General features: G+C 44.8%; 2 protein-coding genes across 2 annotated transcripts in view; both read right to left on the bottom strand.

The window, feature by feature from the left end:
• LOC309566766 (ER degradation-enhancing alpha-mannosidase-like protein 2) overlaps positions 1 to 20,391 on the bottom strand; it is a 242,145-nt gene that overhangs the window by 81,734 nt on the left and 140,020 nt on the right. The window lies entirely within an intron of this gene.
• PHF20 (PHD finger protein 20) overlaps positions 2,306 to 20,391 on the bottom strand; it is a 137,148-nt gene continuing 119,062 nt past the window's right edge. The window contains exons 18-20 of the mRNA XM_082272227.1: positions 15,121 to 15,514; positions 7,906 to 8,086; positions 2,306 to 2,738 (exon numbers count right to left, since the gene is read on the bottom strand). Of these exons, the coding sequence (XP_082128353.1) occupies positions 2,599 to 2,738; positions 7,906 to 8,086; positions 15,121 to 15,514 (715 nt within the window). The 3' untranslated portion in view covers positions 2,306 to 2,598. The remainder of the gene's footprint in view (positions 2,739 to 7,905; positions 8,087 to 15,120; positions 15,515 to 20,391) is intronic.

Here is a 20,391-nt window from a genome sequence, read left to right as displayed (position 1 = left end):
TGAGGCTTTCCAGTACCTGCCGACTACCAAGTGGTTTACACAGGGCCGCAAATATGCGGCTGCTCGGCGCTCAGGCCCACACACCGAGGGGCCGCATATGTGTGCGGCCAGCATGAAGAGGTTAAAAGACTATAGCCCACTAAGCACCGCAGATGACAGCAGAACAAGATGCCTCAGTGTTATATACAGGGGGACTCTAAGGCCAGAACCTGTGTGTTCGTAGGGGACAAATAAGGAAACACTAGAAGAGAGCTCAACATATACACCATAAATGAATTCTATAGAACACACGGCTCACCTCCCTATGAAGCCAGTACAATTCAGTCAACTGCCATATTGTGTTATTGCCCCCTCCCTCCCCCCGCTCTGCAGGCACAGCTTGGCCATTCCAACTATACAAAAAAAGCATAATGTAGACCCATTTACTATGCTTACATTACATCATGCCCTAGAAAGAGAATAACCGTGCTCATGTACTGGTACTGCAAGTACAACAAGCAGAATAAATTTAACAAACACTGCAGAAAAAAAAAAAAAAAAAAAAAAAAATTTTCCCACTGCCTTCATGATTAAATACTGAACTATGCACTTGCAGAACAGATAGGCTGGAAAGGAAGAATGCCAGGTTGAAACTATTTCCTTGGATTTTGCGGCTCCTAAAGCACTCCTTTTAGTGGCAATATTTTAAGGATTGTTTAAAGTGCATCTGACATTTTGTAGCAGACATGCCATAAAAAGTGGACAATGATTGCCGCCTTCCTTTCCTTGCTCTAAAGGTTTTCTGCTATGGGAGTGCAAAGAATAATGCTTTCAAAAACCAGAGGAGATGGCATGGTTCAACCCCCTGTAGATCTTTACTTTAGGTCCAGAAAGTCAGTAGAGGTAATCATTTACCCCCCCTCCCAGTGTGAGTTTAGCTTTTAGGTGGTCCAGCATTGGCCTACATTCTCTCCCGTTGATTAGTGGGTGCAGGACAAATGTTGCATCATCTCTCTAGTGCACATGTGTCAAGCACAAGGCCCTCGGGCCGAATCTGGCCCTCCAGTCCATTTTATGTGGCCCTCACACCTCTCCTGGAGCTGCAGTAGAACTCCAGCCCTCCTTTGGGCCTCCTGCACTTTCTGCTTTCCAGCTCTGCCACCAACTTCTTCCCAGCAGCAATACAATGAAAGGGGGTGCACTTTGATGTAAGAGAGGGTGGCAGTAGACTCTAAACATCTGATTTAAGGGGTTTGGGATACTCTGGACATCTAGTATTACAGATGCAACCGGCCCTTTGAGGGCAATCATAATGCTGATGAGGCCCTGGATGAAGTTGAGTTTGACACCACTGCTCTAGTGCATTCTTCAGAGGAATACAGAATCTCAGGCTAAGGACAACAGTAGCTCAGCTGAAAAAGCCAAGAGAAGACCATCACTGCAATGTCTTAATTTCACGACAGCCCAACCAACTGAATATACTTGAACTTCACTGCCCTATTACTTTATTCCACCGCCAGAAGCAAAGAAAAAATACTCACTTCCCTTCTTCCCATGGGACAGCACTGGTGCTTGATCACTGGCAGATCAAACACCCTGTACCGCCACATGGAGGGTGGAGACAGGCCAAAAGTTACCAAGGTTCCATGGCCAATCTTTCTGCTTTTTCCCAGTTTCTAGCTGTTGAAAAGAGCAACAGAGGGGAGAAAGTGAATTATATGCAGTAGCTGGGTCTACCATTACCATAAACTTAGTGCTTTGCATTGCAACACCAAAGCCAGGCATCCGTTATATTTCTAAAACTATGTTCTCCGACTTCTTTTACTTCTCAATCTCTCCTTTTAAAGGTGCCCCTTGGAAATAACAGCTCTGCGAATACAACAAACTAAACCTGAACTCTGACTTCCTGCTCAGAAAGGTACAGCCCACACAGGCAGGAGCAATGCCTATTGTCTAGCATTTATCCCTCAGGGGTCTGATGGGCAACCCAGCCAATATCTGGGCAAGGCAGCTGTGTCAAGCCAACTTCCCCCCACACACACACTAACTTCCCAGTGCTGTTAAAAGGAACTACAATAGGGTTGGAATAGGACCCAATCAGACCTTGGACTTGGCGCTTCCACATACAGACCAACATCTTCACTACAAGAGCAGTCAAGGACAGGATCTTGCCTTCCCTACCACTCCTTTATAGCATTAAGTCCACTGCTAAATGACAGGTGCTTCTTTTATGACTCAATCACCCACAGATGTAGAAATTAACTCAAATGGCAAATTTCTGCACTTAAAAAAACAAAACAAAAAAAGTTTAACAGAAAGGAGCCAACAAAATGAATGACTGTTTAAGACAATCAAAATAATTACAAAAAATGGGAAAAAAAATGTAACAAAAAACACAATTGATACAAGCCTCATTACTACATTCGAGTACGATTCTAGCCTGTTATCAGTCAGTATTAACATCTTGCTCATTCCATGTTGAGCATAATTTAAAGTCTCCATCCCGCAGCAGTGTGTGTGTCCACAGCACATGCAGTCCACATGCTACTCAAGGATCTGCGGTGCCGGAGGCCTCGATTCCTTTTTTTGGAGCGGTTTACTTTTCTAGCTCCAGTCTCTTCATGTTGAACATAGAGCAATTTGCTCCACTTTGCCAAGGTCCATTAGAAGCTGTTTGATCCGGTGTTTAAGCTGAGGAAGCCGTGCAAGCGGTTCTGGGGGCTCCAATTCCCCGGTGTAGTCCAAGAAGCTTTCTAGGACTGTAAAGAAGTAAACAGAATACTGGTCAGACAAGTGTTAAACCCTTTCACAGCCAGAGTCTTTAATATTTTTCTTAGACATAGGATAAGTTCACCTTTAAAAATAAAAAAATGCAAATTTTTGCGCAGGAAAAAAAAAAAAAAAAGGATGCGTTTATTATTTCTGAAGGAGCGTGTAGAGCATTGCACCCACGACCAGACAGACTCCTAAAGACTCCCAGGATAGCTGTCTGCACATACATTGAATGGACAGGCAGTTACCTGAGAGCAGGAAGAATCAATGAACTACAAAGAGCGCTCACTAGTGCCCTCGTAGTTTAATGAGAACTACAAGCAGTCAGCTGCAATAGTTGGCATTACTCCTAGGCATTTATTCACAGGAAACTGAATGAATGACCAGGTTGTATGGGCAGAGTCCTGCACGGACGTGCGGTTTTTCAATTGTGATAGCGGATGCGGGGAAAAGATACCCCGACCACTGTCACAGGGAGAAGACTGCAGATGCTGGAACAAGTTACAAGTTGCACCCTAAAAACAAGCGGAACATCTTCCAAAGGTGAACTTTCCCTGTAAATCCCTCAACATTTTCTGAAAGCAGAGCGCGCCTCTAGTATAAAATGGTGTCAGTTGCACTTTATAGCACGATACAAGTGCAAAGGTTTATCAGTCTCAAGATTTCAGAAAAAAACCCACAAAATAATTTTAGTGCACACAAACCATATACATACTCAATTTGTGTTATAATATAAAAGATGAGGCTGCATTGGTTAAATAGGTACCAAACATGTCCAGCCTTAAAGCGGAGTTCCACCCAAAAATGGAACTTCCGCTTTAGGCAGTTCTAACCCCCTGACATGCCAGATTTGGCATGTCATTTTTGGGGGGGGGGGGGGGGGGGGCGGAGCGGGTACCTAGTTTTGACAGGCACCCGCTCCCACTTCCGCTCGGAGCGCCGCGGCGCCCTGAGCGGAAGTTCTCCTCTCCCCCTCCCTCCCTGCAATCTTCTGGGACATGTCAGAGGTCCCAGAAGATTGCCGGCCAATAAAGACGCGCAGCGCGACTCGCGCATGCACAGTGGGTACCCGGCTGTGAAGCCGCAAACTGTCACAGCCGGGTGCCCACAGCAGTGATGCCGGCGCCGAGGGAGAGGATCGAGGCTTCGGGCGGCCGCATCGCTGGACCGTTGGACAGGTGAGTGAAATGGCTGGAACTCCGCTTTAACTTGCGTGCGCCACTGAAAACAGCAATACAATACAGTACACAAAACTGTCCGTGGGCAACGATCTAACCTGTTTCCTGCCAGAGCAGTTACTGTAACTTATGGTTCACTCAATCCAAAAATTTAGAGCTAACAGCTTTAAAGTCACCAAAGCAGCAGCCGCCAACATCCCCCCCCCCCCCCCCCCCCCAACACAGGAAGGTGACAAACAGCTGAAATGTATAAACATTTCCTGCTGCAATACTATAGCTGGAAGTGCTTAAATGCCCAACGTAAGCCTTATGTTAATGGCAACAAAAGGGTTAAAAAGCCTTTACAGATCAATTTAGCATTAACCGTAAATGACGGCCTTAAAATTACCGCTTTCACTCCAGCATGCACAGCAACACCAAACGTGTGTGACACAACTGTTCCTACATTTGAGTATCTACATATTCATGTTTGCATGTGTGTGTGTACGTTTGCGTGTGTGTGTACACGTTGGCTGTAATATTGTTTGGGGGGGGGGGGGGGCATGACGAGAGGAATTTTCTTTATTTAGATAAATTATCTAATCTAAAATTACCTTATCTACTTGCCGACTGCCGCACGACTATTTACTAAAAGCAAAGAAACAAAGAAAGGGTGCACCGACCCTAGCACATTATCCTCAATAAAAGGCTTTTATTCAAGTAACACTTAAAAATGGCTACTCACAGACATAGATGTAAATATATCATATCGACCTCGGTTGCCCAAATGTCCGGATTAGTCCACCAGGTGGCTCTGAGGAATAGGCTGAAGCCTCGAAACGCGTCAGCCGTCATCTCATTGGATATGGACGATCATATGGACTAATCCGGACATTTGGGCAACCGAGCTCGATATGATATATTTACATCTATGTCTGTGAGTAGCCATTTTTAAGTGTTACTTGAATAAAAGCCTTTTATTGAGGATAATGCGCTAGGTCGGTGCGCTCTCTGTTTCTTTGCTTTTAGTACCGGTGGACTACCCCAGTCCGTTTTGGGCAGCAAGACCCTAGCTATCCGAGAAGCCAGGTGCGAGTCTCGTGAGGAGTGTGGTCGGGGGGCTCGAATCCCAAGCGCAGGAGAAAGGTTTTCTTATTGGTTTCTTTGGAGCACGACTATTTACGCCCGCAGTCAGCCCCTCACAGGTAAAGTGACGTAGATCTACGTCGCTAGCCTGTGAGGGTCTAGGGAGCAATCGCGCGCGCCCGCGTGGTCACGGGCCCCCGCGCGTGCGTGTGTGTGTGTGTCCGGCGGACCCGATGTCCGCCGTTCACTTGGCGATCGTCGCTGCAGAGGGAGAAAGTCAGGCGGCTAGTGTAAACAAGCCGCCTGTCATTCTCCCCGTGTAGAAACAGTGATCACACGGTTCTACTATGTAGGACCGTTGATCATTGTTCCTACAGCTCAAGCCACAGCCAATCACAGTTAGAATCACTCCCCTAGGGACACACACAGCCCCTCCCTCTAAAAAAAAGTTAACCCCTTCACTGCCAGTGTAATTTTACAGTAACAGTGCTTATTTATAGCACTGATAACTGTAGAAATGTCACTGGTAACCCCAGAAGTGTCAAAAATGTCAGTCAAGGGTCCGATCTGTCCGCCGCAATTTCGCAATACCGCAAAAAAAAAAAAAAAAAAAAAAAAAAAAAAACGCAGATCGCCGCCATTACTCGTTAAAAAAAAAAAAACAAAAATGACAAAAATCTTTCCCTTTGTTAGTAAACGCAATAACTTTTGCGCAAACCAATCAAAATACGCTTTTTGCGATTTTTTTTTTTACCAAACATATGTAGCATAAATCAAATTGGCCGAAAATGTTAAAAAATTTTGATTTTTACATTCTTTTTGGGGGAATTTCATATAAAAAAAAAAAAGTGAAAAATATTGTTATTTTTGCAAAATTCACGCTCTTTTTTTGTTTATAGCGCAAAAAAAAAAAAAAAAAAAAAAAAAAAAAAAAAAAAAAAAAAAAATCGCACAGGTGATCAAATACCACCAAAAGAAAGCTCTGTTTGTGGGGAAAAAAGGACTTCAAATTAGTTTAGGTACAGCGTCGCACAACCGCGCAATTGTCCGTTAAAGTCACGCAGTGCCGAATCGCAAAATAGGCCCTGGTCAGGAAGGGGGAAAAATCTTCCGGGGCTTAAGTGGTTAAAGTATAACTAAAAGGCAAAACTTTTTATTTCATTTTGGATAAAAGCAAAAAAGGGTTATAACCTGACAGATTTTTTTTTTTTGCCACCTTTGTTCCATTAGGGAGATTTCCTTTCACTTTCTGTCCCATAGCAAAACAGGACAGGGGGAGGAAATCCCAGCAAATCAAGGAAATTCTTTGGGGACCCCCAGGTCACCAGAACAAAATGTCTATATTGGAAAATTTCCCAGTATTTTATTTACAAAAAAGTAATTGCTGGATGCACAGTGCTTTAGGCATCATCCTGGTACAACCACTTGAAGACCGGTGACATACCAGGTACATAACTGGTCAGCAAGTGGTTAAAGGACCCCTTGTATTTTGTTTAGACACCCCTGTGACAGGGTAACAACAAAGAACAACCAGAAGACAAACCGTGTTGCCACCTTATATCCAAAATCAGCAAGGTCCATAATGGCAGCAACTCCTTTAAAACAGCTGCAAATGTAACCACTTCAGCTCCAGAAGCTTTACCCCCCTTCATGTCCAGGCCATTTTTTGCATTACTTTAACCCGACAATAAGCGGTCGTGCCATGCTGTACCCAAATAAAATGTAGTCCTTTTTTCCCCACACAGCTCTCTTTTGGTGTTATTTGGTCACCTCTGTCTTTTTTTTGTTTATAGCACAAAACATAACTGCAAACAATTGTAGATTCTCATCAGGAAAGAAAAATAAGAAAAATTCAATTTAAAAATAAAAATCACCAGGACCAGAGATCCCAGCAAGGAACTAGGTCCTTACTCCTGGACTAGGCAGAAAAAGAAACGGAATACCTATAGCAGAGAGTGGGAGTATACCCCCTGGGACTGCCCCATAGGGGTAGTCAAGTTCTTTTCTGCCTAGTGTGCTACTCCTGTAGGGGGCAGTATAACCCACATAGTCAAGATGAGGAGCTGTGTCCATCAATGAACGAAAGAGAAATCATTTTCATTAATTTAGGCCAAAATGTATTCTGCTACATATTTTTGTTATAAAAGTATTGTGATTTATTTTTATTTTATTTTTTTATCAATTGGTTTGCGCAAACGTTATAGCGGCTACAAATGATGGAATTTTAGGGTTTTTTTTTTTAATAGTAATGGCAGCAATCAGTGAGTTTCTAGTGGGACTGCAACATTGCGGCGAACAAATCGGACACTGACACTTTTCATGAGAACCAGTGACATCCCAAACAGGGGCAATTAAAGGGTTAACTGTGTGCCTAGCCAGTGTTTTATGGAACTGTGTGGGAGGTGCTTTTTCTAGGGGAAGACATGGATCCATGTCCCTGCTTTGCACAAACACAGGATTAATGCCTTACTGACAGAACAGCAATCTGCCTTGTTTACATAGGCAGACTGCCATTCTGCCTGTGTACTGAACAATTAGCGAGTGCCAGTGGACAGAATCCACGGTACCTGCTGATCGGCTCCCGCTGTGCATAATCACAGCAGGAGCGAGCCAGTGTTGCCACGAATTTGCACCCGCTACCCGAAAGTACGAGATTACATACACCTACGTGATCCTGCGCACAGCCACCGCCCTGTAAGAGTACAACTGCTTTAGGGCGGTGGGCAAGTGGGTGAGAAGATTGAAAACAATTAAAATATATATTAATTTTATTTATTAATTATTTTAGGGATTGGGTTTTCATTTAAAAGGAACCTCTACCAAACTACATAAGAGTAGTTCTTCTTTATGCCTTCATAACCGCAAATTACCAATTACCATTTGAGCATGTGATTGGAGCCTAGCTTCTTACCATCAAGCTCTTTCTCTATTAGATCCATTCTGTGTGTGACTTCGTCCTGCAGCGATTCTAGATGAGACAAGAGATTGAGCTGCCACTGCAGCTGTGAACTGACTGTAGCATCTCCATTGTCCATGGGCTGTGTGTGAGGCGATTCTTGGGGTGGATTCCTCTTCGATAAGCATTCTCGGACCTAAAAAAAAGAAAAGACTATTGGAATATACTTGTCCATCCTCCATATGTTTCCAAACAGAAAATCTCGTCAAACTAGAAGACAATGACTTTTACTTTGACTACATTAAAGGGAAACCACTAAATCATAATATATTTATTATCTTAACTTTTTCATAAAATTTTATGTGGAGCAACCCCTTTGTGACATACACTACTCAAAAAAATTAAAGGAACACTGTTTAATCAGAGTATAGCATCAAGTCAATTAAACTCCTTGGATACTGATCTGGTCAGTTAAGTAGCAGAGGGGGTTGTTAATCAGTTTCAGCTGCTTTGGTATTTGTGAAATTAACCACAGTGCACTAGATGGGCAACAATGAGGTGACCTCCAAAACAGGAATGGGTTTACAGGTGGAGGCCACTGACTTTTATACTACCATTTTTTCTGTTTTTCACTAGTTTTGCGTTTGGCTAGGGTCAGTGTCACTACTGGTAGCATGAGGCGATACCTGGACCATATAGAGGTTGCACAGGCAGTCCAACTCCTCCAGGATGGCACATCAATACGTGCCATTGCCTGAAGGTTTGCTGCCTCTACCAGCACAATCTCAAGAGCATGGAGGAGATTCCAGGAGACATGAAGTTACTCTAGGAGAGCTGGACAGGGCCGTAGAAGAGCCTTAACCCATCAGCAGGACCGGTATCTTCTCCTTTGTGCAAGGAGGAACAGGAGAAGCACTGCCAGAGCCCTACAAAATGACCTCCAGCAGGCCACTGGTGTGAATGTCTCTGACTAAACAATCGGAAACAAGCCTCATGGAGGGTGGCCTGAGGACCCAACGTCTTCTAGTGGGCCCTGTGCTCACTGCATGGCGCAGTGGAGCTAGACTGACGTATGATATTGAAAACCAGAATTGGCAGGTCCGCCACTGGCACCCTGTGCTTTTCAGAGCTGAGAGCAGGTTCACCCTGAGCACATGTGAAAAACGTGAAAGGGTCTGGAGAAGCGTGGAGAACTTTATGCTGCCTGTAACAGTGTTTTGCATGACCGGTTTGGTGTTGGGTCAGTGATGGTCTAGGGAGGTGCATCCATGGAGGGACGCACAGACCTCTACAGGCTAGGCAATAGCACCCTGACTGCCATTAGGTATCGGGATGAAATCCTTGGACCCATTGTCAGACCATACGCTGGTGCAGTGGGTCTTGGGTTCCTCCTGGTGCACAACAATGCCCAGCTTCATGTGGAGAGAATATGGAACCAGTTCCTGGAGGATGAAGGAAGTGTTACCATTGAGTGGCCCCCATGCTCACCTGACCCACATCCAATAGAACACCTCTGGGAGATTAGATACTCATCTATCCAACGCTGCAGGTTGAACCTCAGTCTGTTCAGGAGCTCAGGGATGCCCTGGTACAGATGTGGAAGGAAATACCCCAAGGATACAATCTGTGGTCTCATTAGGAGCATGCCCTGACATTGTCAGGCATGCATACAAGCACGCGGAGGCCTTATAAACTACTGAGTACCATTTAAGTTGCTGCAATGGAAATTTCAGCAAAATGGACTAGACTGCAGCATCATTTTTACACTGATTTTCATGACGTCTTTGAATTCAACCCTCTGTAGGTTGATAATTTTTTATTTCCATCAAACAATGTGGCATCTATTCGTTACTAACACATTACACAGTCCATATCAGTATAGATATCCAGCAGGTTTCCTAAGTGTTCCTTTAATTTTTTTGAGCAGTGTATTATATACACACCTTAACTGTATTTAGCAGTCTGCTTGAATATAAACCTAAACATCAAAGTTTAACCACTTTATGACTGAGGGTAAAACGAACCTTAAAGTTCAGATCCAATTTTTACAAGTGTTCGTAAAACTGTACATATGATATCAACTACATTATATATGTACATACATTTTATTTATTCTTTTTCCTTCTATTCGACTGTATATTTTATGTTAACACCAAATTCTACCACCAAAGAACATCCCAAAATAAAAAAACTGGATTTTGACTTACCGTAAAAACCTTTTCTCTGAAGTTCATTGACAGACGCAGCTTCATATCTTAGCCATTGGATTATACTCCTCCCATCAGGAAAAGGACACTAGGCAGGAAAAAGCTTTTACCATGCCTATGGGGCTGTCCCTGCAGGCATAACCCCACACACTCTGCTACAGCCCTTAGTTTCATTGCAAGCAGTGTTTGGAAGACAACAACCCCATTCCACTCATAATTAGAGGGGTGGGTGCTGCGTCTGTCAAAGAACTTCAGAGAAAAGGATTTTACGGTAAGTCATTGACAGGCGCAGCTTCGTATCTTCTTAACCATTGGGACGTCCCAAAGCAGTATTATCACGAGGGGTGGAAAAAACAACGCAAAGAACGTAATTCCCCAAAAGGCTAAACATAGCCAACCAGGTAACAAGGGGCTCAACCAGGAACAACTGGAGCTCACCTAGACAAATAAAAACATACAACCTCAAAGAGAAAAAAATTTCTCTTTTAAAACAGCAGCCTGTAAAACCTTGGCGACCAAAAGTGTTGGCATCTTCGGATAACTCCCCTACCTTGTAGAATTTTGTAAACGTGTGCACTGACCACCAAGATGCCACCTTGCCAACTTGCATCACTGACGCCTGATGGCGAAAAGCCCAAGAGGCACTCGGCGCTCTAGTAGAATGTGCCTTCACCTGGGAAAGGAGGAACCTGACCCTTCAGTGAATAAGCCTGAACTGTCTGCCTGATCCACCTGGATATGGTCGTAGCAGACGCAGCCAATCCTGTAAGGTTTTATTCGATAAGGACAAAAAGAGTCGGATTTCGGGAAAGATTCAGTAGCCACCAGATAAACTCTAATTGCCCGAATCACATCCAAAGAATGCAAAGCAATTTCCTTGGGATGCTTGGGCTTAGGACAGAGTGAGGCAGCACAATGTCTTCATTCAAATAGAAATCAGAAACCATCTTCGGAAGAAACGACTGAGTAGGTCGAAGTACCACTTTATCTCTGTGGACCACCATATAAAGGTGAACAGAAAGACAAAACCGCCAGTTCAGACACCCTGTGGGCAGAAGTAATAGCCACCAAAAAGGCAACCTTCTGAGATAATGTAAGCAGGGGAATCTCTCTAATGCTCTCAAAGGGAGGTTTTTGAACTGATAACACCAAATTTAGATCCCACGGAAGTAACGGGGATTGTCTCGGAGGTGCCATACAGACGTGCCCCCTGAATAAAGTGCGAATCAGGGCATGCATAGCTAAAGGATGTTGGAAAAACACAGCCAAAGCAGACACTTGGCCATTAATAGTGCCCAAAGCCAAACGCTGTTCAACCCCTTTTTGAAGAAAAGTCTTAACCCTAGCTACCGAAAACAAGGAAGGGTGCACTTTCAACGATTCACACCATGAAATGTACGATTTCCACGTACAATGGTAGATCTTTCTGGAAGTAGACTTCCCGGTCTTCAACAGTGTAGGAATCACAGAGTCAGAAAGACCTCTATCTTTCAATACCTGGCTTTCAACAGCCACGCCATTAAAGCCAGCGATTGTAAAGCAGGATGGAAGATTGGTCCTTGAGACAGCAGATCTTCCCCGAGAGGAAACTTCCAAGGAGCATCGGCGATCAACCTTACCAGGTCTGCGTACCAAGACTGGCGAGGCCAGTCTTGGGGCCACTAGAATGACCAGAATCCCTTCCACCTCTATTCTGTGCAGCAGTTTTGGCAGGAGTTTCAACGGAGGGAACACATATCAGTCGATACTGACCCCCAAGGAGCCACCAGGGCGTCTGTGGCATCGACCAAAGGATCCCTTGACCTGGCAACAAACCTCTGAACCAGCTTGTTGAGTCAAGAAGAAAACAGATCGACATTAGGTGTCCACCACCGGACACACAGGAGGTGAAACACGTCCGGGTCCAGGGACCACTCCCCCTGATCCAATACCCGGTCGACTCAGGAAATCAGCCTGCCAGTTCTCCACACCTAGTATGTGCACAGCAGAAAGAGTAGGGGCAAAACTTTTCCACTCAATCCAGAATCTCGGCCACCTCCCGGGCCGCCATGACACCTTTGGTGCTCCCTTGATAACTGATGTACGCCACGGCCGTGGCATTGTCCGATTGAATCCGGACCGGGCAACCTTGCAGACGAGCAGTCCAATGACTCAGGCAAAGCTTTATCGCTCTGAGCGCGAAGATATTCATCTGCAGCTTGGACTCTTCCACCGTCCAGGATCCCTGGGCACTCCTCCCCATCCTGACAGGCTGGCGTCCGTGGTTACCACCATTCAATACAGCAGCAGGAAGGTCTTGCCTTAGCGAAGTGCTGACGATTGAAGCCACCACACAAGAGTAGACTTTGTGTTGCGACTCAACCGAATCAAAGTATCCAAGGATTTTGGATCCTTGTTCCATTTTACGAGAATCTCCTTTTGTAAGGGTCCCTTGCGGAACTGAGCACGCGGAACCGCCTCGGGGGTTGATACCATCAAATCCAAGGCCCGCATGCAAGTCCGCAGAGAGGACAGATTGTTTGCCAACAACAACCGGATCGCCCCCTGCAATTTTTGCAACTTGCCTGGGAAGGGGGGGGGGGAAGAGACCCTCACCAAAGCGGACTCCAGAGTCAGGCCCAGATAATCAAGTCTCATGGATGGTAACAGGGCGGATTTTTTTAAATTGATGTTCCAACCGAACTCTTGCAGTGTGCGGACAGTGATCGTCAAGTCGACCCAACAGGGCTGAATGAGAGTCCGCCCTCAATAGGAGATCGTCCAAGTACCCCAGTACCGAAATCAACCGTTGGCGCAGTAATGCCAACACCGGAGCCAGCACCTTGGAGAAGACCCTGGGGACGGAGGCGAGACCAAAGGGTTAACGCAGCAAATTGATAATGCTCCTCTCCTATAGCAAAGCAGAGAAAACGCTGGTGTCCAGCATAGATTTGCGTCCTTGATATCTATGGAGGCCAAAAAGCCTCCCTGGTGTAGGGACGCCACTACCATGCGAAAAGACTCGATTCAAAACCTCTGAATCCACACAAAGCGCTTCAAAGCTTTGAGGTCCAGGATTGGACACACTTTGCCTTCCTTCCTGGGCACAGTAAACAGGTTTGAATAAAACCCTTGAAAACATTTCTGAGAGGGAACCGGCACAATCACCCTTTGCGACAGCAGATCTTGTGCCGCCTCTCGGAGATCCCTTAAACAGTCTAGAGATAGGCGCAGATTGGACGGGAAGAACCTGTCCAACGGTCTAGACCGGAATTCGATCTTGTACCCTGATCGGATCGTGAACCCATTTGTCCTGAAACAAGGAAGTCCATGTTGCGGAAATAAGCAAAGACTTCCCCCCCACCCCAGAATCAGGTGAGGGGGCCCCTTCATGCAGACGAGAATGTGTCTGCAGATCCGGATTGGCCTGTCTTCGATTTGCCTGACCACATCTTCTTGGAACTCCCAGAAGACCTGAATGGCTTCCCTTTTTCTTGCAACCCGGAGGTACAAAAAAAGTTGCCTATGAGCAGTAAAAGAAGGCCCCTGTCTAGCACGCGGTGCCTTGCCCTTAGAGGATTGAGGGAGGAGAGTACTCTTCCCACCCGTAAGGCCTTTGATCAACTCATCCAGGGAGGATCCAAACAACCTCTCCCCCATAAAGGGAAGGTCAGAGAGCCATTTTGGAAGCCTGGTCTGCAGACCAGCTTTTTAGCCACACCATGCGTCTAATAGCAATCCCCACTGGACACTCTGGCTACCAGTGGAGCCGCATCCAACGACGCATTGCATATTTACAGAAGGGCTTGAGCCATTTGATCCAAGAGCTCAATCAGCCCCAGGGAGAGCTGTTCTGTTTCCAAGACCTCTTTTAGCAACTTCATCAATTCATTGACGGTCTGCGACACCAGGGTGGTCACAAAAATTGGTTTCAATATGCAGCCTGCTATCACATATAAATGGCGGGACAGAGACTTAAGCTGTCTATCAACGGGGTCCGTAAAGGCTGGGGATTCTTCCACCGGGACCACGGTAGACTTGTTCAGTCTGGAAACTGGATGATCCACCTTTGGTGGCACGGTCCACCGTGTGGAAACCTTATCCGCAAAGGGATAGCAGCGTTTAAAATGCTTGGACACCACTAACGTGCTTAATGCGCCCCCATTGTTCATTGACAATATTGTCAAAAAGTTCCAGACAGGGGAACACTTTGTCCGATTTTTGGGGCGGGGACTCCAGATGGATGTGACCCAGCAGCATACACAGGAACATTTCCTGTGTCTCTCCTCGTTTGAATCAGTGCCTGCTTCAGCCCGCACAGTTCATGTGCAATTATATGTGAGTTTATCTTTCATGTTTTATCCTAATAAACGCTTACAACAGAGAGCATTAGATCTCCCTCGCCCTCTTTTTATCATATGTTTGTGGATCGAGAAAGCATAGCTGTTCAGTAGCCCCTGCAGTGACCCGGGACTCCATTATTTGGTGGCGTGACCCTCCATATTTACCTGGGATTCAAGTGTATATGACCCAGTGGTAAGACACGGTCAGAACCTGAGGTGAGAGGCCATCTGACTTTGAAGCCACCCCAGTGTAAACTGAGCCAAAAGGCAAATCCACTATGCACAGCAAGTGCACTTGGAAGTGCAGTCGCTGTAGATCTGAGGGAAAGCTCTGCTGATTTTGATCATCCAATCATGTGCAAGCAAAAATGCTTTTATTTTTCTTGCATATCCCTCTCAGATCTACAGCGACCACTTGGTGGATTTGCCTTTAGTAAATAAAACCCCAATGTATCTCTCTTCATTCAGAGAAAGAAAACACAGACGGATTTGCACAGTGACTGATCAGGGATAGCCAATCAGAGGCTATAACAGCGATCAGGTGACCAGGAACCAGCAGGGGTTAATTATGGTTGAAGATTTGCTTCAATCACGAATGTTCATAGGAAAGCCTATATCATTTGGTAAACCCCCCACCCAATTGCCACCACTTTATCCATCGGGAGTCGCAGCATGTGGTGCCATTTACAGTATGGTCTTACCTTACAGTAATTGTGTTTGGATTCGCTCTCCGATTTCAACAGTTCTCTGTCCAATTCCCACCCGAGTCTTTCTGCTATGGAGTCTTCCCTGCTCTGCCGTATCCGGTCCACTCCTCCATCCAAGGATGAGCTTCTTGTTTCTACAACCAGTCTCTGTTCTACTGCAGGGTAATAGGTCCGAGGTTTTTGATAACAGTGCTCACTGGTGATATAAGACTCCTCCACGGAAGGAATGGGGGAAGGTTTATCTGCAGCACCATTGTAAGTCCTATAATTCATGGAATCTTCTTTACACGAGTTCTCCTCCACATTACGTCTGATGTAACATTTATCGCTCACCACGTGCTGTTTCCATGGTTGACCCCAAAACTTTAAGTCCGGGTGCTCCTTGCTCCTGTTTTAAGTCAGAGACAATTATTCAGTTACAAGATTACTTCTTAGTAACAAAGCTGTTGTGAAGGCTCCATTATATAATGACTGCCCTACCCCGTACTGCAGTCCGGTTAATAAAGCACTGTCACCCTAGCTTTAAGCATGAGCTCTGGCAGAAAAAGATTTCCTTTAAAGTGTCACTAAACCCAGAACCCTGCATTCCCTATATCTGGTCTCCTATAGTACACCAAACATGGAAATGCAATAGTTTTAGTAAATATAAACTGCTCAATACCTTTTCTCATCAGCAGTTACAGCAGTCTTGTGACTTCTGTCAGTGACGAGTTAAAGCTTGAAGCAGTTTTCATTCTCCTATGATTTTCCTATGAGGATGCAGGACCCCTGACCCTCTGTCTAGACAGTACTGATTGGCCCTGTGCTGATCACATGCATCCTCCCAAGGGAAAAAACAAAAAAAAACAAAAAAACAAAAAAAAAAACCTCTAGCAATCTACACCGAACTTAACATGTGCAGCTTTGTCCCCTAGCCTCTGTACTACCTGGAGATGGTTTGGGGACTCTGAAGAAGGGGAGGATCAGAGGAGACAGGATCAAACAGCCTTTTTACACAATACAGAGGGTTAGCCCCTTAGGTTCCACAATGAGTATAACAAGCATGCTTGTTTAGTAACACTTTAACCACTTGCCGACCGCCGCACGACTATTTACTGCGGCAGTCAGCCCCTACTGGGCAAAGCGGCATAGTACTATGTCGCTCGCCCACGAGCCTCTAGGGGGCGAGCGCGTGCCGCCGGAGGCACGCTCTGATGTCCGCCGGCCACTCGCGATCTCTGGCTGAAGAGGGAGAAAGGCAGGCGGCTAAAGTAAACAAAGCCGCCTGTCATTCTCCCTGGTGTAACTGCAGAGACTACACGATCCTGCTATGCAAGATCGTATGTCTCTGTGGTTACATCACAAATCACGCCCCCCACAGTTAGAATCACGCCCCTAGGGATACATTTAACCCACTGATCACCAATAAAGTTAACCCCTTCCCTGCCAGTGTCATTTTTACAGTAACAGCATATTTTTAGCACTGAGTACTGTAGTAATGTGATGAAATCAAGGGGGATATCCTGCGCTTAAATAATGAATAAAAAAGTATATGATAAATTAACATAAAACAAGGTAGCAGCTAGAACACTGGATTCATAGTAATCCCATTCATATTGTGTGTCAAGTAGTGCAGCGCTATGAACAGCAAAATTAATTGTGCTTAAAAAGTTAATAAATTAATATACAATTGACAACAAGGCAATATAATGAAATAAATCAATTGCACTAAATCAAAAGTCCATTCGGCATATATAGATGGTGGAGAGTCCACTAGAGGGTGAAGATCCCAAGATGTGAAAGAGCAATGGAAATAAAACAGTCACCCGTGCGGATAGGCAAGATGGCAGCTTACCGCAATGAGTGGGCCTCCAAATTAATGGATGGGCCACTAAGAGCATAAAGTAATAACTCCTATGGACTGGATTCTCTCCTCTGCGTGAACGGACCAAGTATCACTAGACTGCATCAAACCCTCACTCGCTCATAGATCCAGACACGACTCCGATATGTATGGCAATATGTAGAGGATAAAAGCATTCATAGCGTAATCCCGTTTGGCGGTATAAAAACAGCTTTATTCAAGGTTCTACTTACATGGCAGTAGATCAACACAAGCGAATAACACATAAAAAGCGGCGTCCCGCTATAATCATTACAAAGCCGGCGTCTTGGGGGCGTGGCAAGCGCGATGTCCGGAACCTCCCGACCGGTTTCGTCAGAATGACGTCGTCAGGGGCGTGGTTACCGGACATCGCGGTCACGCCTTACAAATACCCCATACAAGAATCACATCCGGAACTTCGTCCAATCACGGACGAGAAGGGCGGAAGTGACGAATCTGACCTTTGGCCATTAAGGGCGGAAGTGCACTTGTAAAAACAATAGCGTCGAGGAGAACATAGGATTCAAAACGGAATACTTAATTAGCCATCCTCGATCAAGCCAATCAAATAAGGGCAGCAATACTTACTTCGACAAATAATATAAAAAATAAACAATAAACATGGTGTCGTATAAAAAGAACCAGGATTAAATGCATATATTGATCACCGATGTCAGTAAGCGCCATCTAGTGGCCAAATAGTATATAGTCAAAAAAAACAAATTTATTTGACTTGATGGAAAAAGAGAAAAAATATTAAAAAGGCCAAAAGGCAGATTGCAGCACTTTTCCCTTATAGTACATAACTCTACATATCAACTGGGGTATGAGGCAGTACATTATTATTTAAACACTCTGAGTAATCTGGATAGGAGCACAGATTGAGTTCATTTTGGAAATTTTGAACTTTGCAATGACTCACAATTTTTTTTGGTTCAACAACACTTATTTCTTGCAGTGTCGTGGTGTGGCTATGGGGGCGAAATTTGCCCCCAGCCTGGCCAACTTATTCATGGCCAGGTGGGAGGAGGATGTCGTCTATAGGGACCGACCGCCCCAGCTGGTGCTGTGGCGTAGGTACATAGACGACATCCTCCTCCTTTGGGATGGTGACCAATGTTCCCTTGACCTGTTCATGTCCACACTAAATGAGAACAATAGAGGTATCAAACTTGACTGTACCAGTAGTACAACCAGTATTAATTTTCTAGATTTAAATTTGGTGGTCGAGGAGGATAGGTTGGTCACTTCCACCTTTTTTAAACAAACCGATCGCAACAGCTTCATCCCAGTGGACAGCTGTCACCACAAATCATGGTTACAGGCTGTCCCAAAAGGACAATTCATGAGGCTGCGACGGAATTGTACTCATTTGGATATTTTTCTTACACAAGCCTCACAGTTTAAGAATAAATTTCTGGATAAGGGTTACCAGGCCGATTCCCTAGATAAGACCATCAGGGAAGTGGCGGACATGGATAGGTCTGTTTTACTTGCCCCACGTATTAGAAACAATGATAATCGACCTTTCAAAAATAGTTTTGTGACCTCTTTTAGTACACAACATTATGAGGTCAAGAGAATCATGCAGAAACATTGGTCTGTCATCAAAAATGACAGAGTACTAGGTCCGGCCCTCCCAGACCGACCTAATGTCATTTTTAGAGGTGCTCCATCACTACGACACCAGGTGGCCCACAATGTTATAGAAAGACCGGAGCGGCCCATGTTTCTCCCGGAGTTAAAAGGGTTCTACCCGTGTAAGAGATGCAACATCTGTGCTCTTAATGTGTTTAAAGGTAGAAAAATTGAGAAAATCAGGTCCCATGTCACCGGGAGAGAGTATCCAATTAAATCCTTCATAACTTGTTCAACACAGAATGTAGTGTATCTACTTCAATGTAAATGCGGGAAACAATACATTGGACGAACCCTGAGAAACATGCAAATCCGTATGGGGGAACATGTGGCAAATATACGTAAAGCGTTCCCTGGCCATAGTGTGTCGAAACATTTTGACCACTGCCGACATAAAGACCCCCGTAATACGCTTTTTGTGGCTTTTGACAAATTCACTCCAAATTGGCGAGGGGCAAATGCTAAAAGGGAGTTATCCCGCGCTGAGACGCGGTGGATTTATATTTTGAAAACCTATGTCCCTCATGGCTTGAATGTTGAGTGGGACATTAACAGTTTTATTAATAACAGTTAAATGCTGCTGAGATGGGAAAAGCATAATCATGCTCTATCCCACTCAACATTCGTATATGAATATGAATCCTTCATTTTTATTTTGTTACTATGTGGTAAAATCTTTTTTTAAGTTTTTATATCTCTTGCTTTTGCTGACCTGCTAGAGACCATTGTCAGGTTGATATGTAGAGTTATGTACTATAAGGGAAAAGTGCTGCAATCTGCCTTTTGGCCTTTTTAATATTTTTTCTCTTTTTCCATCAAGTCAAATAAATTTGTTTTTTTTGACTATATACTATTTGGCCACTAGATGGCGCTTACTGACATCGGTGATCAATATATGCATTTAATCCTGGTTCTTTTTATACGACACCATGTTTATTGTTTATTTTTTATATTATTTGTCGAAGTAAGTATTGCTGCCCTTATTTGATTGGCTTGATCGAGGATGGCTAATTAAGTATTCCGTTTTGAATCCTATGTTCTCCTCGACGCTATTGTTTTTACAAGTGCACTTCCGCCCTTAATGGCCAAAGGTCAGATTCGTCACTTCCGCCCTTCTCGTCCGTGATTGGACGAAGTTCCGGATGTGATTCTTGTATGGGGTATTTGTAAGGCGTGACCGCGATGTCCGGTAACCACGCCCCTGACGACGTCATTCTGACGAAACCGGTCGGGAGGTTACGGACATCACGCTTGCCACGCCCCCAAGACGCTGGCTTTGTAATGATTATAGCGGGACGCCGCTTTTTATGTGTTATTCGCTTGTGTTGATCTACTGCCATGTAAGTAGAACCTTGAATAAAGCTGTTTTTATACCGCCAAACGGGATTACGCTATGAATGCTTTTATCCTCTACATATTGCCATACATATCGGAGTCGTGTCTGGATCTATGAGCGAGTGAGGGTTTGATGCAGTCTAGTGATACTTGGTCCGTTCACGCAGAGGAGAGAATCCAGTCCATAGGAGTTATTACTTTATGCTCTTAGTGGCCCATCCATTAATTTGGAGGCCCACTCATTGCGGTAAGCTGCCATCTTGCCTATCCGCACGGGTGACTGTTTTATTTCCATTGCTCTTTCACATCTTGGGATCTTCACCCTCTAGTGGACTCTCCACCATCTATATATGCCGAATGGACTTTTGATTTAGTGCAATTGATTTGTTTCATTATATTGCCTTGTTGTCAATTGTATGACATAAATC

This window comes from Pelophylax lessonae (genome assembly GCF_965119305.1).
Source record: "Pelophylax lessonae genome assembly, chromosome: 11".
In the NCBI taxonomy this organism is placed as follows: Eukaryota; Metazoa; Chordata; class Amphibia; order Anura; family Ranidae; genus Pelophylax; species Pelophylax lessonae.
Note: the sequence above shows the minus strand (reverse complement) of the source record. Positions and strands in the feature narration are given on the sequence as shown.